This window comes from Musca vetustissima, unplaced genomic scaffold, assembly GCF_032173495.1.
Source record: "Musca vetustissima isolate MV318-11 ecotype Yass unplaced genomic scaffold, APGP_CSIRO_Mvet_v1 utg18561, whole genome shotgun sequence".
Lineage (NCBI taxonomy): Eukaryota > Metazoa > Arthropoda > Insecta > Diptera > Muscidae > Musca > Musca vetustissima.
Window position 1 is genome coordinate 5,415 of NW_026874366.1, and position 24,945 is coordinate 30,359.

The 24,945-nt window shown below is 33.4% G+C and overlaps 1 protein-coding gene across 1 annotated transcript in view; it reads left to right on the forward strand.

Moving 5' to 3' along the window:
* Nucleotides 1-337: 337 nt before the first annotated feature.
* The window catches only part of LOC133333210 (rho GTPase-activating protein Graf), a gene marked incomplete at its 5' end in the record, with an annotated part of 30,878 nt that continues 6,270 nt past the window's right edge, over nucleotides 338-24,945 (forward strand). The window contains 2 exons of the mRNA XM_061541541.1: nucleotides 338-495; nucleotides 555-728. Coding sequence (XP_061397525.1) covers nucleotides 338-495; nucleotides 555-728 — 332 coding nt within the window. The remainder of the gene's footprint in view (nucleotides 496-554; nucleotides 729-24,945) is intronic.

Below are 24,945 nucleotides of genomic sequence, written 5' to 3' on the forward strand. Positions count from 1 at the left end.
AACAATTACAGCGTTGGAATGTTAATTTTTTGTTTTTTTTTTACAATATTACTTAATACAATTATTTATTACATGCTCACATGCATAAATACCACCAGCAGGCATATACGATACAACATATGAAGTAATTGAATGTCGACAGTCTGACAGCATTTATGACATATTTTAAAATGATGGTCGGGACAGATATGACCATTGACGTTGCCATTATTGTTGTTATTGTTATGTTTGGCCAATAGGTCATACAACAAAACTCGAAAACAAAAATCATTAATTTAATGTTTATTTTTTCTCTCTCTTCTTCTCCTCCCACCTCTTCCCAACTTTTTTATTACAGTCTTATCCAATCGCATGAAACAGCTGGCATATTCATTAAAAGAATTCAATTTCGAGTGCATCGGCACGGCCCAAACCGATGATGAATTGGTCATCTGTGAGAGTCTAAAGCAATTTGGTGATATTATCAGTATGATAGAGGATGAACGGGAGAAAATGGTAAGTTATTGCCGAAATTGGGAAATATTTAAAATGTTTATGGGTTGTTTTCTTTGCAGTTGACATTAGCCGATGAACATATCATTGAACCTCTGGAGGATTTTCGTAAGAAGCAAATTGGCGGCGTCAAGGAGAACAAGAAAAAGTTCGATAAGAAAACAGAAAAATTCTGTCAATCACAGGAACGCTTCCTAAATATGTCAACAAAAAAGCCAGAAAATACAATACAAGAGGTAAGTGGAGGCAATAAAAAGAAACAATGTTTTTATGAACGAAAATGGAGAATGGATACATTTTCTAACGAAGTTCCAAAAACAATAACTGGAGATAAAAGAAATAATATTGGGTTGAATAAAAAAAATTAGGAGGCATAATAATTACAAAATTTGAGATTTAAGCGGACCAATTCATTTTCTTATCCTTTAGGTCTTCAAGTGCTTATATGTAAAATTACAAATCTTCAATGTAATGCAAGCCGTTTGAAAATCATACAAAATTGAAATCGAGAATGGGATTTATTGATTTATTTTAATTTACATTTTTATATCACAAAATGCGAAATAATTGGAATGAAGACATATTAAATCCTAAAAGAACACATTCGAAATAAGTTTTTGAGTGATGATGTCTTGTATTTTTTAATGTTAACGAAGAACAAGTTTTATATCCTGATATCCTGGTTATTACAGTTGTGTGAGACCTATATCAAGAGGTTGTGTCCGCAAAATATTGTACCTTTAAGTATCCCGATCGTCATATGTCGACTAGCTGAGTCGATACAGGCCACAATTATGAACCAATCGTCATTAAACTTTACATGTAAGACGGGTTCTGGCCAAATAAGACCAAAATTGTGTTTGTAATAATCGCTAAATATTTAGGGGATGAAAAGGACCAATATTATTTTTGTTTGTTGTTGTAGTTATACCTAAGTATTTCCATTTGTCTACCTATTCTGATACTTTTTAGTATTACCATTACCACACTAGAGGGCGGACATGTAGCGATAATGGCTAGGAAATTTTACATGAGGTTCCGGTTATGGTGAAGGATGGTCCCTATTATTTTCGATGATGATCAGATGATATTATTTTTGTCCTCCCGTGGAGAAGGCGATCTAACCGAATGACTGTCTTGATAATGGACGGTCAAAATGAACCAAATCTATTTTGTGTAAAAAAAATTTGAATCCTTTAGATTAAATTTTTACACTGGGAAAAAATGATTCGGAAAAAAAAATCCACTGTTGACCTCGGCTAATAGATTGCAAATATCGCAAAATATTTCCCAGGATCGGTATTTTTGTAGGGTATCATATGGTCGTCCCATCCGACTATACTGCTCCGCTCACTGGTTTTGTCATAAAAATTACATTAATATAATTTATTTTTCATTAAAAAATCCTTTTAATTTATATTTTCGATACAAAACATCATCCCAATTTAATTTTTCTTTGCCAAAACTGATTTTTAATTCCCTCTTGTTGATTATTTCGTTCTGTACAAAACTACTAATTGGAACTAGAAGTTATTTATATTTTGTTTTTTATTTATAATTTTTTTTATAATCGAATACTATTGGAACATATTTGGCAATTTCAAAATTCCCACATGTTTTTATTAAATATTATTTAATAAGGGTTTCATTACTTCCTCAAACTTTCTAACAACCATTCCAGATATTTCACATTTGTTTTATTTCTTTCCTCTAAATGACCAAAAACTTTTCAAATTCATTTAAATTTCTTCACAAATTGCAATTTATCTTTTCTTATGCAATCCCTTTCTAATGTTACAAACGTGCTCATCTTCAAAAATATTTTTGGTTTCCTTATTTAATACTGCTACTCAACTCAAGAAGAAGAGGAAGCAGAACAATTTCAAATTCTTAAATAAACATAATTTTCCAGATTATTTGAAAACAAACAAAGAAGATATTCCATATGTTCCATAACTTGTTTTATATGTAAAGTTTTGTTTGTTTGATTTTTTTTGTGTTACACGACAAGGATAAAACAGGACGTCGTGCCCCAGAAAACAAACACAGAAAACCATACAGAGCTGCCGATAAACAAAAAAACAAACAACAAATCTCCTTTTGTGTAAAAAGAAATGTGTCTGGCTCGAAGACAACATGAATTGAATTTTATTTATTTATTGGAGCAATGGCAACAACAAAAACGACAACAATAATGACGACAAAAACTGAAAGACCAAAAGGATACAAGTTGTAAGAAACTTGTAAATTCAATAACAGTTAAGTGCATCTGCCAAATGCAAGGAGGTAACTAAGTGTAGAGTCCGGCCTGCGGGCGGGCAGGCAGGCAGTGGAGCACTTTTGATGTTGCCAATATTTGCCAAAGATTTCTTTGCCATCGTATTTTTTTTTCCTTTGCTAGGCAAATTGTTATACAGTTTTCTTTCTTTCGTTCGTTAGTTTTCTCTCGCGCTCTTATTTCCTCATCCTTCTTTGTATTTTTTTTTACACGCTATATATTTTGTTTTGTTGCTTTGGTGGTGCTGCTGCTGCTCCTTTTCGGGTTCCTTGACCTAAGTTAACATTAAAAATTTCATTCCACTCCAAATACACACTCGCTCACACACAAACACACACACGAGCATAGCTATTGTATAATGGACGAACGGCGGAACTGAACAGAATCAGAAAGAAAGGCATATTTATAAAAAATAGTTATATACGAAACGCCCCATAGTCTGATATAACTAAAGCTTTTGGGAACAATACCATAGCACCATCACCACCTACACTTCCTCTTTTTCCTCACTCTCGTAACAAAGGAAAAGTTTTGAACAGCCAGCTGCCTACCGGTGTACACCTACACCACCCACCGCCCACAACTCCAGCCAGAGAGTAAACAAACTATTGAATGAGAATGTACATGAAAGTGGCTGTGGAACAAAGTTCTATACATCGGAATAGTTATTTACTTTAGTATGCCGCAAACACCATAGCACACAGAATAACAGACACACGCATACAAAAACACACACACAAGAAGCTTTTTATCCTTTTTGCCACCCATCTATCTCTCTCCTAAAAGCAAATATATAAAGGAGGCCAAAAGTACTCTAACCACAGAACCAAGCAGGACCACCATGAAAAACGTTTAAAACTCCATTGTATGTGGAAATTAGAACGAACGGCTCTATCGGTGTTTGGGTGGGTGGATGGGTGGATGGGTTGCTAGAAACCCATCTCATCTAACTACTACTAATGTTGCAACTGAGAATAGTATATATGGGAATTAGAGAGCGAACAAGAGAATATAGAGAGCGAGGGAATAATTTTAACTCAGGTTGTTTAGTTGGGTTGTATATAAAGGGAAAGAGATGTTTTTAGAGTTTTGTTGTTTCGGATTATTAGATTCCATCAAAGCCTTGTTGAAAAATTGTGGTCGCTATAGTATTACCATGGTACACAGAGGTCATAATGACTACGACAATAGCTGAATTGGGAAATACACTGAGTTTTTTTTTTAACATATATCTCCAAGATACATTTTATGTTCGAATTTGATAGAACCAGATACATTTTCATAAAATAAAAAACTCAGATCCTCAGAATATGAATTCATACTTTTTCTGAAAAAATAGTCCACGAAAACTGTACTTGGAAATGAAAATGAAGCCTATTTTTTCTATGGAAAACATTCTCAGACAATGAGGCCTAAATTCTTCTTCAGAACAAACCTAAAGAAACAGAGGTCTTATATTCTGAATAGAATGTGATTTGTATAGAAAAATATCCCAGTGAGGTCTGAATTGTTTCCCTTTAGAGTCTTCAGTCTGAATTGTTTTTTTTAGAAACATATTTTCAGGTACTGCTGTCTCTACTAAATAAACCCTGATTTTTAATATAAATACAAATCCTGAGAGCCTATATTCTATTTTTTTCTATATAAGCAGAACTGAAAATCTGATTTTTTAACAAAATTTTACTATTATCAACTGTGGCCTGATAATTGTTTCTCATTCGTTGGGAAATACACAACTTCATTTTCGGTATTTTGAGAAATTACCACCAACAACTGAAGTCTAAATATCAGGTTCTTGGAGGGAGAAACATATTTCCTTATAGGTCCAAGTTTTGTACATTCAAACACCAAAGTTCCTGTTATTTGGTAGATTTTGTTATTTTGATTTGTAAACAAAAACAGTTCGCAATTTATGAAGTTCCATTTAATGAAATTTGGCACAAGCCACGATTAATTTTCGGTACATTGAAGTCCTTTGGAATGTTTTCCAACCTGAGTGTCTGTAGTTTTTATTTCATTATCCCAAATAAAGATATATCTCCTATATATACATTTTTGTTAGGAAAATTTAAATGTGTACATGCTATAAAAAATATACCCAAAGTGATGACGGAAATGTAACTTTCTGTGGATCAATATTCCGAACCTGGGCAATATTTCGCAATATTTGCTCTTCATTACTGTTTTTTTTTATTAAGATAAAATTTTGTTATTTTACATACAAAAGGCTTGGTTGATTTGACAAGCTGTATGTCTGATTTTTCTTAAATAAATTCCCTTAAACATTTTTAATATTCGGCTTATAACTGTGACCTATATAGAAAACCCGACAAAAATATGTTTTTGATTCATTTAATCTCCTAATTATCATCGTCAATGAAAATTATAAAATAATTTCCATGTTGAACCCTGATTGTGCCACCTGGTCACAACATTTTCTGCGTAACACTGTTACTCGAACCAAACTACCAATGCTGCTGACGCACATCACCAACAACAACAACATTTCATCCTCCGGCTATCACATTTCGTTTACATCATTTCAAAGTTATCCCAAAGAAGTATTTTAATGGCCGGAATAGCATCTTGTATCCGGTATCCTGCAGATAAGAAGTATCACAACGACAACAGCGTCATCATCATCATCATCCAGCAACCTTTATTTCATTTTGAAGGTGCACGACGCTTTATTTGCATCTCATCTTCTTTCGTTTGGTTTTTTGATGATGATATTTTATGGTCATGGTTCCAATTTCAGTAGATTTTGTGTATGTGTTAGCAATGAAATGCAAGCAGATTTACTTCCTACTTCGTTGGTTCGCCATACAATCTGTTCCTTATTTTTATCGCTATTTCATAGTACCTACCTGAGTTTGCATATTTCATCGTTATTTAAGGAGACTCTTGGAACAACAAGTAGATAGTTTTTGCCATTAAAATGCAATTTATATTCAGTGATGTGTTTAAAAGGATGTGGGAGGGGATTTCAGGATTTTGGTTAAAATATATATTAAATTAGAAAATTGTGGGGTGGTGCAGCTAAGCCTTTTTTTCTTCTTCTTACTTACCTAAAATTGTGTGATTTTCCAAGTTTCTGAAGTTGAGACGGATTTATGTATACAAAAATACACATACACTAAGCAAATCCATTTTTTCATCAGATAGGATATTTTTCTTAAAATTACGTTCCTACTTAAGGTATGTTATCGGTGTTTTAGCTCACAAATTGGAAACATTATTCTACTCGTGGGTTCCTAGACCAACATGTATATACATTTAATCCATAATAAAATTGTGTTTATTTTTTTTAAATTGATAATTGAAAATATGCATTTGACCAAAAATAGCACTTCCTGCGATAATCAACATTTTCACATTGAAAAGGAAGTTTGCGAATCTAGTTCATGTTACCATATTTGTTGAATTGGCTCTTTGCTGATTGCAGATTTGTATTTTTTGGTAACATACTCCTCTCTATGGCTATGCTGTTTACGATGGTTAGCGCTAGTGGGCCCATCCGCTAGCAGCAGTACGTTTGTCAGCATGTCTTCTCATTCATGCCACGCCATGCCTGATCACAGTTGAAACATGTTCCGCTGCATACATACATATATGGTCAGATTCATTATGTCATATATTGTCGAATTTTATGATTTATTAACTTTCATGGCTGATTAAAATCAATTTATGGACTTTGTTTGTCCGGCAGTCACTGCTAAAAACAGCTATCCAGCCGAATAATGAAGCCAGTATTACTTGTTTCACGCCAAGAAAAAAATCAAGTCATTCATTTATAAAAAAATATATATAAATTCAATGCTAATGTAAAAATAAAGTACTGATGATGATGGAGACTGCGACAGTAACTACGATTATACGAATGCATTCGTGTATATATCAAAAATTGGAAAAAAAAACGAGAAACAACTGTAAAAACCCAACTTGAACTTGATGCAATGAATCGATGTTGAATTTCATTTGCTGCCGGATTGTTGTTGTCGCCGACGTTATCGCTAACATTGCGGTTGTCGCAGATGTATTTTTCTATTTCTACTGTTGTGGCTTTGTATTATTTTTATGTACTCCACTCTGCGTCAGCTCTACATTCGATTTTGTGCGAATGTCGAATATGCGATTGCATGAATAAGTTGTCACACAAAAATATATGAAGGGGGCTGGTTTTTTGCCTAGCTCTCGACTATCACAATCAGTGAAGTACACATGAACGCACGCTCGCAATCACTCACATGTAGTCAACTATCATGTCGTTTCTTTATCCGAAACAGAGTTTCTCATCAAGCGCCAATAAACCTTGGCTACCAAACGAATTTGGAAAATGAGAAGTAGTGCAAAATCTTCATTGCATGAAAACGACAGGGGGATTCACATGTTGCAAATTTTTTACATTTCTATAAGAACAAAAATTAAAACATATTTTTTTTTAGAAAAATTGAAGAGTTTTTTTTTCATTCCTCAGGAAAATTCAAGAGATTTTTATGTCCGCCTGCCTGTTAATATTTTATTGTAAACAAATTACTGGTCGCATTTTTAATCCGTATGACATGAAAATTCTGCACAGACATTTATTTGGCTCAAGGGTAAAATCACTTCAGATTTATATATACCTTACATATACATATATTTATCCTACTTTTTGTCCAATAACCCGGAAACCCAATTAACAGCCACTTTGGTTGCATAAATGCGCCTAGGACCAAGAAAGTGTTTTCATGAGGACCACCGTTGCCGCCCTTGTTGCTCATACAATAAATCGGCTATATCTTCAAGAATTCTTAAGATTTTTATTTGAAGTTATAATGAGATATCCTTGGAAAGTAGTAAGTTCAAATTATTTTTATACCCTCAGCCTTATGTCTAATGAAGGGTAGATAGACTTTAATACGGCAAATATGTGCCTCATCGGAATGCTCACTTTAGACCTCGTGTTTTTTTGTACCACCATGCACACGATAACTCTCGAAGGAAGTAATCGATTGTATTCAAACTTTGCACATCGTAATATTTCTTCCAAATTTAGTGTAAGTTCGAAGATGAAGAATATCGGTCCATATCGGTACCTCCCTCACAAAATAGTCAAAACTTTGCTGAATATCGTGTGAACGGACAATGCCTATTGAACCAAACTTTGCACAACCTATAATCTTAACCAACACTAGATCAAGTATGGACCTTTTGGTTCACTCCTTCTGGTACCTCTCCCACAAACGTCAAAGTTTTCAATATTTATAAATCCAACATTAGGCGAATGGTATGTCCGATTTGATCAAAACTGTGCACATCGTAAGATTTTATTTATGTCTGTATATTGATGGGACTTATCGGTCAACTCCTTCTACTACCTATCCTAAAGGACAAAATTTTGAAACTTTGTAAATCTCATGTGAAACGAATGGAATATCCAAATTTCATCCCAATTTTACACATCGAAATTGTAGATATTTTAGATAGCCTAGATTGAATCAAAAGATGGGACCCATCGGTCCACTCCTTCTGGTACCTTCCCCACAATGGCTTGGAATGTCCGAATTGATGAGAAATAATCACATCGTAATATTTCTTTTAATTAATATTGAAAAGTGGGACCCATCGGCTATATCCGGACTATAGTAATATATTTACCTTACATATATCAAGCTTGGATATTGGACCCGTTGGTTGACTCCTCCTGGTAATCTCCCTTTCAAAATCATGAAATATTTTTCCAAGCCTACATTACAATATGGGGTTTATAGGGCAACCTCATCTGTAACTTCTCCAATGATGGATAACTCGTTGATAAAAACAAATACCTACGTTTTATTCCGTAGACATCCGCAAACCATAGGCTAAGGGTATATATCTGTCGGAATTGAGAATTTGTTCTGAGTCGAATTCGCTTATATAGACAGTAAAGGGCACGGCGAAATTGCTCGCTATTAGCAATATCATATAAAGGGCAGAACTTTTGGTGGGACCTTGTCGATAAAAAGGATTTTGAAAAATTTGTTTCTGTATTTTTTACAGAAAAAAAGACCCTTGAATCTGAACCCAACTTTTAGTATTGACACTCAATGCTTGTCTGGTGAATGTTAAATTTTTTGTATACCAATTCAATTTGATGGAATTGAATTTGAAAATAATTGAAAATAGGAAGGAAAAGAAAACCAAACTCAAATACACAAATCAAAGAACTACGAGTTGTGAATGAATGATTAAATGATGGCTGGCAAAACCGCAAAATGAAAAATTGGTAGGGAAATGGGGTTTCCTAGACTCCTCCGCACTGCTCTCTCTCCAATCGATAGACAATCAATGTGCATATGAAGATGCATACATACACCAATAAGACAAATGAAATATTGTCGGTTGTGGTGTCTTGTGGTCGCTAAACATCAGCCAGCAATAACAAAAGCGGCAGAACCGCTCTATATATCACCAATCAAATAATGGAAAGTATCTCAATTGCATTTTTCTCGTTCCATTTTCTCCTCCGGTACATTCTACAACAACAACTGACTGTCGGTCGGTTTGTCTGTCTGTCTGTCTGATGTGTCTCTATTTGTCTACCTTTTCAATATTTTTTGTTGGCAGTCGCTTAAGTTTTCATTGGAGTCTGAGTTTGAATGCTGCCGCCAAAATCCAACATCTATCATTACTTTGATTGAGTGCCCCCTCGTGGGCGCCCTATCCAAAATGCTATCGTTTCCCCATTTTTAATGCGAGCATGATGGGTGTATGTGTGGTTGAATTGTCTCAAGAGTACAGTAAATCGTTTTGCTTCAATTGATATGTTTTTCTTTTTATTGTTTGCAAACAATACTCATAGGTATGGATGTATGTATGTGCAGTCATATGAACAATTGAATGTCTAGGTGAAATTTCAAAAGAACTTTAGCCTCATTGTAATAATGATCGAATAACATAGCATAGGAAACTTGTTATTTAAGGGGACCCCCCCATTCTCGGTGTCAAAAAAATTTTTGATTTAATTCGAATCTACTCTAATTCTAGAATGTTCCTACAAAATTTCAAGTGAAAATCTCAAGAACTCTTGAAGATATAGCCGATTTATTGTGTAAGAATCAAGTGACGGCTAAAGGGTTTCTCAAACTTTAAACGCGTTTTTCTCAAAACGAATGGCGGGCACGATAACTCAAAAACTAATAATCCAATCGGTTTCAAATTTTGACACGTTTCTCTGGGAATGTGTAGCTCTCGTATGAACTAGGATAAAGCCAATCGGTGAAGATCTTCCTTATTTTTTAACTTAGTTTGTGGTAAAAAATAGGCGATTTTTCATAAAAAAATTTTCAAAGTTCCGCCATTTTGTTAATTGTTGTGCGAAGTCAATAATCCTAGTTCATTAACACAGTTGGAATTTTCGGATTCCGATGTTCCAGTGAGGAGTTATCGTGCCCGCCATCGAAAATGTGGACTTTTCTTTGAACCCAAAAAACAACAACAACAACAAATTTTGGTAAATTATTTTTCTTCCTTTTTAAATCTTCAAATATATATGTGCCAAGTTACAAACCTTAACAAGCATTGGTATTCATTTACCAGTCCATTTAAAATCTTAAAAATAAAAAATCGGGAATGGGGGGGGGGGGGGGGTTCCCTTAAATGTAGCTACATTAGAACGATCAAAACAACATGTCGGAAAATTAAAGTAGAAGAAGATTCTGGTCAATATTTTATAATCTATTTTGGATGATATTCACATTATTATTATAGAGGAGGAGGCAGAGTTGACAACGTACACAATTTATTTATTATTTTAAAGAGTTAATATACTTGTACATTCAACGAGTATATACCCGAAGACCTGTTTCATTATTCCTCTGAATTTTATGCATTAGAAAATCAACTTATTATTTAATTCTATTTGCATCCACAGCTTAGGATTTTGAGCAAAGTGTTGGTATAAATGAAGCATGATATCCTTGACAAAAACAAATATTGCGGTTTCCCTTTGCTGTTCTATCGTTATTTATTATGCCAATAATCGCCTTATGCGACGACGTGTTTTCCAAAAAACAAAACTCCCCTTTTTTCCTGTCCATATGTGAATTTAATGAGTTTTTAGGTTAATTTTGCACAGACCATTAAAATAGTAGAAAACCGGTCCAACACGTGCTCTGCATCAACATATCTGCCGCACAATCGCCAAACGTTTTTCCGCTTTGTAAGCAAATGGTGTTTGGGTTTTCCCTTCTTTTGTTCCGTTCAATATTTGTTTTGCTACTTTTCATTTTTCTTCATTGTTGGATATTACACCCAAAAAGGAAGGGGGTGGTAAATTGTCAACCGACCGACCAAACAACCCCCCGTCAGCCACATAACCTTAACTTATTTATGTTGGGTATCCACCCACCTGTATTGCTGCTGTTCTTTGACAGAAAAAAACAATTGCGAGTAGTGAGTGACAAAGATACGAGAACATAAAACGTGATAAAGAAATGCCATGGAAAAAGTTGGATTTGTGTGTGTGTGTGTGTTGTTGTCGTTTTGCTACTTTGTTGTTTCATTTACTGTTACTTTCCGTGCCTGTGCATCATGTTGCCTCCCTTGCTCCATGACCCCACCCACCGTAAGTGTATGCAATGTCAGCAGGAACTGTACTCCCACCCTCCACATTTTGTGGCAAAAATCAATGGCGTTGTGTGGGTCCACACAATGGGTCAAAAAATATATATCGGATCAGCAAATAGGGTGCTATATCAAAAGCCAGAGAAGAAGCTAAAAGTGAGAGGCTCGCCAAGTTTTCGATTAATTAACTAATTTGTACGAAACAATTTCATGACAACAGTTCAAAGTTCCCGAATTAGTCCGATATGTGTACTGCCGTTGATTAATTTTTCCAAGAGAACCATTGTTGCCATCTCACTCCGATGAAGGTTTATCTGAATGGCTTCAATCTGCAATCTGGTATTATCTTCGGGGCCACCACTTTTCGTTTTTAGTGCTGTCGGATTGTTTCTGTTTGGGATTTACAGTCTGCTTGGAAGATTCCGAAGCTGCGGAGTCTAGTGCTAGTTTTGCCGGTATAAGTCAGTAGATGTTCATGACAGCTTTAAATCTGCTTTCAATTCGAGCGGAATCGCTCGCACCCACATATGTGCTCCCGATCGCAAGTTGACAACGCGACATCCTTTGTTGCTACATTATTAAGACTCTGTAGCCAAACATTATTATATTTGCCTTCTTCTTCCATATTTGTTTGTTCTTTTAGGAGAATCACCTCCATAATAAGTTTTGGCTCAAAGTTTACTATTTCTTTGAATGAAATTCTGTAAATTTTTGTTATAAAAAATTTAATTCAGCTAACTTACGGTATATAAAATATTGAATAAGTTCAATTATGAATTCAGCTAATGTTTTTCAGGTAATAATACGCTAGCACCTTCTATTTAAATGTTTAAAATTAAAATATTTAAATGTTCATTCAGCTACAGTTTTCAACAAACATAGCTCGGTTCACTTTGAACAGATTGTTAATTCAGCAAAACATTTTGGAAGAACATTTTATTTAAGCTATTGTTTTCTGTGTAAAATAGTAATTTAGCTATCTTATTTTTGAAGAACATGTTTATTCAGCTAACTTTTTCAGTAATACGATTTGAATATATGTTCATCCAACTAACTTTTTCTTTATAAGTTGTTCATTAAGTAAATTTTTTTTTCAATAATTCTTCCAAAAATCATTATATTCAGCTAGACCTCACTTTAGAAAATATTTATTGATTATTTCGATAGTTCTTCTTTCAGTTTCTGCAGATTTTTTAGCTTTTAATATGTAGTTTTTTTAATGTATAATATCATTGAAAAATCTTCCACTGTGCCCCGTTGTTGAAAACAGTTTGAGGTTATGAATGTTAAAAGAAATTGTTTAAGGGTTGGAGGTTAGCAAATGAAAAATGTTACTTTTAAGGAAATTGGAAATATGAAAAGAGCGGCAAACGAACGAACGTGTTCAGCTGTGTGCAGCGTCTGGCTGAAACAATCTATCTAACTAACAGCCACGCCACAGCTACTTTGGATGGATGAACAAAAGGGCCTAAGTGAGTGCTACCTCCCATTTTTTGTTTTGTTTTTTACTTTTTTTCTATCAATGCATGTTGCGTTGCTGCATTGCTGAGTTATTATCGTCATCCCGAGCTGAGGTCTTCTTTAGCAGCAAAAACAGAAACCAATATCAAATGAAAAGAAGAGGAGAAAAAACGAAAGCAACAACACGTTCCATGACAAGGGATGTTTGACTTCACAACGAGACGTGTACATGATTTTTTTTTTCTGAAAAAATTGAAACATACCCTACAAGTGTAGCTCAGGTTATTTTCTATCGTCTGGTTATGTCTTGTAATGTTAAACGAAGAAGAAAGGCGTTACACAAGTTAATGTCGGTGGCATTAGAAAAGCCCACACAAGTCGATAGGGGATGCTTGATGCTTTGCAAGAAAACGCTTTAATTGCACCCTACGGCATCATTGTATTCCAATGTTGATTTGGAAAACATAATTCCTGTTGTCACTGTTATGTGAAATAGATCCCAGTCTGACACACAGGATAATGGCAGTGTAATGTAATTACAAATGGGAGAGCTCTGTAATGGAAGTATAATCGAATTTTGCTGTGAAATAAATTGTCATAACATTGTGAAAGGATTTTACTCTGCTTTAATGTATATGAAAATAATTATTGAGTTCAATTTTTTTATTTAAAATATTAATTGAGCTAATGTTTCTTGTTTTATTCAGCACATTATTTCTATATCAATTGTTTAGTTTAGCTAATATTTTTTGTAGAAAATATTAACTCAGCATTGTTGTATATAATACTAATTCAGCTAATGCTTTCCTCAGCTGAATTGTTAATTCAGCTCATTTTAATGTGTTAATATTCATCCAATCCAATTTTCGTTTACTATTATTACATTAGCTAATTCACAATATTTTCAGCGATTACTAAAAATTTCTGAGTATTTCAGCCATTAAAAACTTCACTAAGTGGTGTCTAATTTATTTAAAAACATATTTTTATACATTTCTTTTACCACGTATCAACGAATTTTGTTCATACATACATTGTTGTATAATTCATGATTATAAAATGACCTTCCTTTCTTTCCCTACATACGTTCATCATGACAATGTTCCATCAAATACTAGCTTTGCGCCGTCAACCCTCAAACTGTTTTGCCTTTGTGACTTTGTAGCAAGTTAAGTTAATCCTTATTTAAAGACAAGCCCCCTCCTCTCTTTGCTTCTTTCCTCAACACCTTTACAATATGTCACCTCACTATCGCTTCTTGACATGTTTCCATTTAGCTGTTGCTGGCCTCAACTCTTTTCATTGTGTTCGGCGCTGTCTTTATCCTTTGATACTTGTTTTTTTTTTAAAGTTACTTTACATCCTTGGCGTCGTGGTTGTTGTTTTTATTGTTGATGTGGCATTAATCTCATTTTTATTCTTGTTGTTGTTGTGATTGTTTCCATTGCTGACAGTTTTGTTGTCTAGATGGGTGGGTGGCCTGCTGCATCATGTTTGCCATTATCCTGATTGCATGTCGTCTTTGTGTCTTAACCATGAAGGTGTTTACTTACTTTGTTGTGTCCTTTGTTGTAGCAATGTGTGTTCTGTGTCCTGTGTTTTTCTTTTTTTTTTTAGAGTACATCAAGAAAATGTGGGTAGCTGTTAATATAAACATGAAAATGGAAATTAAAGTTTAGAGGAAGAAAGCAGCTGTTAAGGTGTTGGCAATCACTTTAGTGTAAATGAAGGCAATAATGTTAACGGAAAACGCCTCCTGAAGAAGGCAAAATTTACCATGATTTTTTATTATTATTAGGTGCATAATAATAAATTAAATTTGTCATGCATAAATGAAGCGGGAATACCTAAAATTATTGTCATTCGAAAATTAGGGATTTAAACTCTATTTGGAAAAAAAATCCGGTTGTATGGTTAGCTATTTTTAAAAAATTAAAATAAATATAAGCAGTAAAAATCGTACCCCATAATTTTATAGAGCCCATTTCAGGAATATACTTGCAGTTAGACAGAATAAAATACGTGATCATCAAATTAAGGTTTTCCAACAAAATGTTATTGATCCATATAGTTCAATAAATATTATTTAAAGTTGTAATGAACGAAAATGGGTACGCTTCTTACAAGTGACTACGAGAGTTAGTTTTTTTATTGAATGCATCGCCAAAAAGTTGAACTAACGGAATCAGAAACATATTGTTGAAGTATTATACTGAGCGTTTAAATATATAAACAAGTAACCAATTTAAACGTCCACGGGATGGGATTTTTTTATACCCTCCACAATGGGGTAGATATTCATGTCAGGGTAATTTTTTTGTAGGACATCTAATGAAAATCTAAAATATCAAACTGTAGCAAATTCGGTTGAAAAAACATGACCTAAAGTATTGAATATGGGCCCAATCTACTCCGAAACTTTGATAATATGGCTGACTTATGGTAAGGGGAATTGAGAAATATTTTTGGTTGGAAGATCATTTAAATGATTAAATGACAAATAATAGCCAAATCAGTTGAAAAAAAGTTCTCAAATCTCAAAAATACCAAATATTTTTGGGAACAATATGTACCAAACATGCCATAAGTAATAGCAGACAGAGAGACGGAGATAGCTAATTCGTCATAGAATTTTATTCCTGTAATAACAAGTGTTTGCCTAGTGAATCTAAATCAGGATGGTTGGAACGGTTTACATATTTTCTGTCAATACTAGAAAAATTCAATCCAAATTCTTTCAAAATTCGGAATGTGCTATCCTGATGACCAAAAATATTTAAATTTTAAAGTCTCGACCATTTAGGGAAGTGTATCTTAAAATTTATCATGCCGTTTGCAATATTTTGAAATATTCATCAAAGCCACAATATTCATTAGTAGACAAAAAGACTATATCAATGCTTCTTGGCGGAAAATGTTCAATATACGTTAATGTTTTTACAAATCCCCATATAAAGATCCCGCCTATTTTAGATAATTCAGAGTTAATTTTACAACCGATATTCCTACAACTTGACATTTCTTAAAGAATAAAAAACCTGTTGAGACAATGTAGGTATTTGCTTTGACAATGGTCCGCATGAGAACCTACTCATGGTGAGGGGTATTAGACGATTTTTGAAAAAAAAAAAAATATTATAAATACGATTCGCGAGTTACGCACTCAAATGGCTTATGCCGAATTTATATGTCCTAGATTTTCTAATTCTAGAGTAAATACCATTAACTTGAAAAATAACATTTACAAAAATAGTAAGGTGTGCTATTCTGATGACCAAAACAAAAAAAAAAAATATTATGTTAAAAAAAGTAATTAGAAACAGGTTTTGTTTGTTATTTATTTCTCTTTTGAAATGAGCAAAATGATAGAAATTGCAATAATTTTCATTGCCAGAGAGAGATACTACATTCCAACCATTATGCGACGCGGTTTTAGACACTGTATGGGCCACAATCGGACGTTGGTAATAAACGATAATAATTTGTACGGTATTCTGCTAATTTTAACTCTCTGCTCACACAATAAAAAATTTTAAAACAAAATTAATTAATTTTAACAGAAAAAAATCAAGTGTGCTATCCTGATGACCACGACAAAATATTGTTTTTTATTATGATTTTAATAATCAGAAACTTGTTTCTGAAAACAAGCACTGTTAGATATTGCATGGGTCACATTCGCATATAGCAAATAAACGCTACTAATTCCCATGTTACGTACGCTATTCTGCTGCGCTTTAAATTGTATTACATTTGGTATGTACAAAAAATATATATCCCCCTTTTTTATTGTCTGCAATGGCGACATCTGTTGCTACATATATTCTGTTTATTGTCCATTCCAATTATTGCAGCAGGTTTGCGTTGTAAAAATCTCAAATTGTTTTATATAATGTCAATTATTTTTCATTTTTCGTTCGTTCATCTATTCAAACCCCTTTTTTACATTTAAAAAAAATGTGAAATGATCTAAGCAATTAAAGTCATTTCTACTAACATTCATTTCATTCATGGAAATCTATTTTGGTATTTCTGAATGGCTCACGTGTAACTGGCCTGTCTGCCCGTTAGGCATCCTTTCCATCCATCCATCTATCTCTCTGCTCTATACTCTCTGCTCGTGCATATATTGTCACCGTACTTTCCTTGTGTACACAAATTGGTTGGCAAAACAAACTAATTTAAAATTTATGTTACATTTACGACTGTGTGTCAAATTGTCAACCATGTCAAAATGTCAGTTGAGGTATAGTGCCTAAAATGGCTAAGCAAAAAAAGAAAAATAATATAAAACTCGAGTGCAACAGCAGCCAAAAAAGAGAAAAAAACTAAAATCTACTACTGGCATTTTTCCCATCAAAATATTTCCTCTTCCTTTTGGATATAGAGAATTGCACAAAAAAATCGGATTCAAGTTTCATTGAGTTGGCAACACAATAGAATATTATGGTGGGTCAACAGCATCTAAATGTGGTAACTGGGTTGATTGTAATCTGTGGGCCAAATGGTTGACTAGCCAGTCTGCCAGTCCAGCCAGCCAACCAACCAATTGCTGGTTGTCGTTACAATTTGGCAACGTGTTCCAACAAACGGTAATCAAATTTTGGCAAAAAAAGGTAAAACGGAGACCCAACATGGTTTAATAATACCAACAACAATGATGGCAATGAATTCCAGTAAAACCACCTCTGTAATAAAACCCACACAGAGTTCAGATATCATGTGCCGCACTTACGCAAGCAGCACCAGCAGCTGATTCTATATTCGACCTCTAAAATATAAATATAAATACCAACATCACATGAACACCCACACAGGATTCTCTTCCAGCTATTTGATGAGTTCCTTTTTCTCGTGTGTATTTCTTATCTGGAAGCTGTTGTTATTTTTGTTGCTGACAAAAGCCACCTACATTAATGCCCGGCTGTTTCTGTTTCTGCTGCTGCTGTTGCTTACACTTTACGGCGTTGTGCAGGCGTATTGTTTGTCAGGATGTGTTCGTAATTTTTCGTATAAATCTTGATTATCCTTATTTTGTTCTCGTTGTGTTGTCGTATTTTTAAACATATAATCTAATTTATGCTGTTTATACCAAGAAAAAGGGTACATTCAACTTACCATTACTTACCATTGTGGTGGGCTGTCAGAGCCGAATATTCCTTTCATCATTTCCTCCTCACCTTTGTATAGTCGCTTAATAAATTATTCATGACTTTGTAATGATTTTCTAGCACTTGCGTTTTAAGGAATAGTTGACATGAACAATTATTGTTACTTGTATCCTTAACTTGGTCCAATTTAAGCTTATAATTAACATGAAAGCTTTTTTAAAGCTTTAGGGAGGTACACAAAATGGTTGGCAATGATGATTTGACGATGGCAGCACTACGGGATGGTTTGTGTACTGGATAGCATATAGCATATGGACATTTTACAATATCCTAGCCAGAAATTTGCTATAAAAACTAAATACAGTAAAAAAACAAATCCTTCGGCTATGGGGACTTGGAATTATGGAATTAAATGGTTCATAGTAGTAGTATTGGTAATACATGTGTGTCGACTGAAACAAAAATTTGACTTATGGAACTTCGACTGTATATAAACCATAACGTACAGGGTTATAAATTTCGTGGTTTCAAAAGTAAACGCCAATAAAACACTTAAAATATTTGTTCATGATATATCTTATTTATACCTCAAGTTTATGGCTAATGACTGTATATACACTTTGGTACGTCAAAAATGTGCCTCTTCAAAATAATGGGTTTAGACAGCATGTTTCTTTGGGTCAAATTCGTTTCAGACAATTTGGAGTCGATTTACTAATGTCTGTCAAAGACATAAAAGTATAAAGATAGGACAATTGATACGCAATCAATTTCTAACAGATGGCTTTTCCTCTGTTGTTACGATATCATGACAACAGAGAGAACAATATTAAACGTTTTCAATGCTATATATTTTCAAAAAAATATATTCTGAGTGCAGATTTCTGATTTTATTTACATTTTATAAAAACATTATCGCGTATTGGGGTTTTTATTGTTAACATGCCTCTGTTATACCTAATTCCTCTTGTATATTTTTTTATAAATTATTTTGTCAAAATGCATTTTGTCGAATCTTTACGGTTTCTATGTATTTGAGTCTGTCTGACTATTGCGCACAACAACTCTCGATGTCTTCCAAACTTTGCACATCATAATATTTTTTCCAAACATAGTTCAATTTTGAAGATGGGGAATATCAGTCCACTCCTTCTGGTATCTCCCCCACAAAATGGTCACATTTGTGCTAAAAATAAAATTTATAATATCATGGGAACGGATTATACGATTTGAACAAATCTTTGTACAACCTGTTATCTTTACCAAGCCTTAAACAAGTTCGAAGATAAGACCCATTGGACTCATACAAATGGTCAAAATTTGCAATATTTATAAATTCAATATCTGGCCAATGAAATGTCCGATTTAAACCAATCTTTGGAAAAAAAAACTTTTCTTTTCCAAGTCTTGATCAAGTCCGAAAATGGGGCCCATTGGTTCACGCCTTTTGGTACATCCCACGAATGGTCAACATATTCAATATTTATAAATTCAATATTAGACGAATGGAATGTGTAGATCTAAATTCAAAATACCCGAACATTTCAATGCATTTTACTCAAATACGCATTGCGTATCAGAAAATAAATTTGAAAATTTTTTCAACATTGACAGTGTGTATTTTTGATGTTTTGTTAAATAAATAGTTTGGCAGATGTAGAATTCCAGTCCCACGCTTTTGAAAACACGAAATTCCTTCGTCCTGAAAATAATTTCTCTTCTTGAACAACTAATTCTATCATTTATTTCCACCAGTCACATTTAACTAATTAAGTATAAATGAGGATAACTGTGTTTTGAACAATTCATTTGTGATTAGAATTATTCCAATTGCAATGTAAATAATTCCATTTACAATTAAAAATTATGGTATTACATTTTGAGTTACAATTGTATAATTCGAATTGCAAATTTAATCTCAAAAGTTGGCTCACAAAAGGTTAAACTTTCTCTTAACATTTCGAAACTTACATCATACTCGATGACACTTGAACAATCAGCTAACATTGCTGTTAAAACAAACACAATGCTATTTTCGAATTTTCATTCGGTATTATTTATCATTTTGTTTTGGCTATGATTCGCAATGTTTTTTTTTCTTATAAAAATGTTATTGTTTTGTTTTTATTTCTCTCCGAAAATAAAAACTGACAACTACAATTTGACAGAAAACAACAAATAATGAGATACGCATGACACACAAACAGACCAAAAAAATAGTAAAAAAGAGAAAATAAACAATACAATAATGATGCGTAATATTAATTGTTTACAATGATTCATAAAAATAAATTTATAAAATAAAAAATATTATAAATTAGGCATTAGAAAGCATTTTATGATGGCGCCTATAAGTATGCAATATTTGGTATTTATTTATCATGGAAATAGTATTTCTTTGCCTTGCAGTTCAATTTTAAATTTTTGACACTTTCTTTTTTTTCTTCGTTTCGCCCTATCATTCTCTTTCGGTAATTTTATACAAAATTTTATCTTACTCATTTCAATATTACTCTCTCTCTCTCTCCTTTTTGTTGTCAACAACATACAAGACATGTATGTATTTTAAGAGCGAGCCCCCAAACCCACCCACAATTTTCCCGCCATACTACCACCTTGTTGTTGCTGCTCTCAACCTAAGCGCCACCAAATATCTGTGCTGCCATCTGTTTTGATACACTACTACTACAGTTGTTGCCTTTGTTGTTGTTATTGTTGTTGCTATTGCCACCGACAAGAGGGTTCCTGTTGTCATCGTTTTCTACTTCATCGTAATGTTTTTACAATTGTTGCTGTAGTTTTTGTTGTTGCTGGTGCTGTTGTCATTGTACTACACCACTTAGTTTCATGTTTTGCTTTGTTGTTGTTATTTGTTGTGCTCCCCTTTTTTGCTTGAACTTCCAACTCTATATGTATCCACTTTGGGTGCGTGCGAGTGTGTGTTATGCCTGCGATTATGGCAAATGTCAAAGAATAAGAGCCAACCAGCCAGCCAGCGAGCCATTTAGTCAGCCATCCAACCAAATAGCCTGTTCTCGTCGACAGAGTTTTCTATGGAATTTCGGTTAATAAAGTTGTTAGTACTGCTGCTGATGTGCTGTTGAGTCTTTAAGTTTTAATTTTCCTGCTCGACTTTTATCTCTCACTCTCTCCTCTGATTCGTGAAATACGTTTTGCGGAAAATTGAAACATCGAAAACAAAGACTACAATCATTAATTTATGAGAAATTTTGCAAAAATTAAAAACATTTTGAATCAAGAAAATAGTGAATTTCTGTGTTTGGTGCTCCGTCTAATGAATTTGTTGTATCCTGTGCCGAAAACAATTTCCGCTTTTCTTCATGAATTTTCAGCAAGAAAATTCTTCTTAGCATACAGAGAAAAGCCATAAAATGTTGTTGTCTGTGGCCGTGGTCGGGGTGTTGTGTGTTTTGTAATATCTCCAAAGTGAAAAGTGAAAGTTGTGACGCATTTATGAAAAGTGAAAATATTTGCCAAAAAATATTCCATTCTAAACTAATTCCAATTTTATGGAACAATGAGACCAATATGAAAAAGCCAATTGGAAATTAATCCATCCAAACTAACGCAACTTTTTTATACATTAATTTTGATAAGAAAAAAAGAAACGAACAACAAACATTAAAAGTTCCTTATGTCACATTAGAATACATATATACACAAGTATATATAGGGCAATTATATATTAATGTGTAAATGCCCATGCATATATAGTTTGGGAAGCAACGTTAAAAAGTCTTCCTATAAAACTCGAAGAAACCAATTAAATTCAAAGGCAGATTTTTATCCGTTTAATAAACCAAGCTAATTTTACGGCCCTTTAAATCGGAAATGTATATTTTATTGTTATATTGGTAAGTGTTTAAGAAATAATTGAAAAATAAACATGAAGTATATTTTCGCAAAAATGAAGCATACTTTTAGGCTCATAGGATTTTTTTTTCAATTTCAATTGTATACATTTTGCCATTTTAAACCAGAAATTGGGAATGACTCCAGTACTTATCTCCAGTTAAATGTTTCAATATAAAAAATAAATGTAGAAAATTTTGGGAATATGTTTGGACAAACTGAAGCGTTTTAGCTCCATGCCAACGTTCTAGCCATTTGTGCGTATAGGTCCATGAAATATATATTTTTCACTGTGTTTTGGAGAATATGTAATTTAAATTTGAAGAAATCACTAAAACATGGTCAGATTTCATGTAAATGGTGCTCCAGTACCGTCATATGTGTCCAACCAACATTACAAACGGGTCCCAAATAGTTTGTCTCTATGATGTCTGTTAAGTTTTTTAGAAATCGATTTACAGGAATATAATCGAAATCTCTTATGATGGCATCCTTTATAAGGACATGTCGGTTATAACGACAAAATACAAAAGTCTTGAAAAAAGACCTGATTTTTTAACATCGATTATAGCGACCGGTGTATACGATAGAAACGTTGTGCAATAATTGATCTTACCTTCTATATATTTTAATATTTGTGTTAAATAACTGAGGAAATACTATTGGACATATGAGTTGGATTCCGAAATTTGTTTATCGCTAATGTGATATCCAATTACTTTGGTCTGTGACGAATTTTGTCACACACATACGCTTTTAGCTGAATAAGCTGTGAAGTATTTACTGAGATCATGCAAAGTATGAAATTAAATTTACAATCACTATTTAGAAAGCTGATAATCAAACAAACTCAGGTCGATCTGGCATAGGCACCGGAATCCACAACGAAGACTTAAACATCATCCACTCGCAAACAAACTTAATAGCTATTCCACCGTATTTCAAGCAGAGTTCTTTGTGATCAATAAGTGTCGATTTTTTCGACTGCTGCGATGATTGTTCTGATTGCTGTGATCATCGAACCGGCTGTAATCTACTTAAAAGTCACCAGGTTCTTACAACTACCACTGTTCTTTAAAATATCTGCAGAATGAAAACCCTGCTATTAAGGAACGACTGTTCCTTTTTTTACTGAAAATTGGATATATCCGTCCACGTTATGCCGGTCTTGCATCGCTCAATCGCTGCAAGACCGGCATAAATCAAAAATTGTGATTTTTGAATTAATGATGCAGAATTGTTCATTTGTTACTCAAATTCAGATCAATATCGCTTACAGACTGTGATTGAGAAATTGTAGATGTTCCTCTGTTCCTTGTAAGGTGTGAGTCGATTTAAAACCGGGATATAACGTTACCCTCCATTACTCGGTATTCTGGGCACATTTTTTCAACCACATTTGCTGTTATTTGGTGTTTTATTGGTTATCTATGGGTTCGGCCAAATTGTAACCAAATGGACTATTTCGTTGTTTGGGTTCTCATTGAGTTAAAATCTCATATTTTGTAAATTTCAGACATGTTTTTTATCCGTCAATTTTTCAAACTGTAGTTTGGTAGTTCGTACCTTGACATAGCCCCATTTAAATATTCCAATCGGTGATAAGTATTTGAAATGTCTCCCTTCATGGTGGAGGGTATAAAAAGTGTTTTTACTTGTTTCATATTAAATCACAATCCAATTTCTATCACCTCTAAATTTGTAGAATTTTACAAACCTCATAAATTTCTATTGCATTGTCTTCTTTCAATACTACAGGAACAATACATACAACAGTAGTAAATTACCAAGTCTTCATAAAGTTTAAACTATTAAAGGATATGAAGCAATGTTCAATAGTAAAAATAGTTGTAGACAATAACAAGAAGAAGAAGAGTCACAACAATAACAAATACAGCGACAAATTGACATAAACATGTCGGCAGTATGACGCGCCAAATTAATAACCAACTACGAAGGAAATCCATAGATGAAGTGAGGGACACAAGGAACACAATTTGTATTGGTCATCGTTGTTTGTAAATATCCTTTGTATGTGTTTTACAAATGAAAGAAGAGGAATTTATATGAGAGGAATAATAATGGGAAAAAAGTTAAATAAAACAACATTGTAATATTTTTTGTGTTTTTGTATTTTCTTCAATCTTTTGAAAATACTGAAATTACTTCCTTACTAGTTTCAACATTCTCAGTAGATTTTATCGATATTTTCGAACATGTTTTAACACTTTCTGACCCAGCTTAATTAATTGTGAGATCTGACCTTTTTTAGAAGAATCTACTAAACATATGTATGAGTCTGTTCATTAAGTTTTATTGGTTTAGTATTGCTTTGTTATTCCTTTAGAACATAGAAAATAAAATGGGACGAACTCCGGCAAATTATTAATGTCTTTGAGTCTGAAAGGGTTAGGTTTAGTGTAACTATCACAGGATTCAGACTATTCTCTATTAATATTGAAGTAATTTTCTACTTTATAACAGTTATAACTTGCTGAGATTTACATGCCTTTAAACTACACAGACCTCTTACTTCCGACATTCAAGTATTGTTGTCTAATATTAGACTTGGACGCAATCTGCAATGTTATCGCAATCTGACGTTGTTTTTCTTTTGACTATTTTTAAACCCCCCATTACATGATTTTCTTTTTTCTTAATTCATTTACAAATATTATTTTTATAATTTTCCAACAAAATCCTATTTTCTAATGAAAATCATTTTCGTAAATTTTATCCATAGAAGCTGCAAGTGACATCGTTTCCAAAAAAAAAAGTATTTCATTTCATTAACAATGATCATTGTTTATTTATCCACAAAAATTGAACTTTTCAAAATACACACACATTTGGTATGTACATACATGTCTGTATGTGAAAATGTCAGTTTATTAATATGTCCAAAAACTATGAAACTATCTGAAATGCGCACAAAGGTCAACTTCCAAACGCATTCACATTCCAGGGAATCTATTCAATTCAGTGAGTTATTCACCAATACCACCGACCACATGTGCATCCCATGACCACAACAGCATTTTCAATTACTACAAATAATGTGAATGTAAATATTTGCGTTTCGTACACTGATAGAAAATTTAAAATTAAAATTAGTGGGAATATCGTTAGACTATAATAATT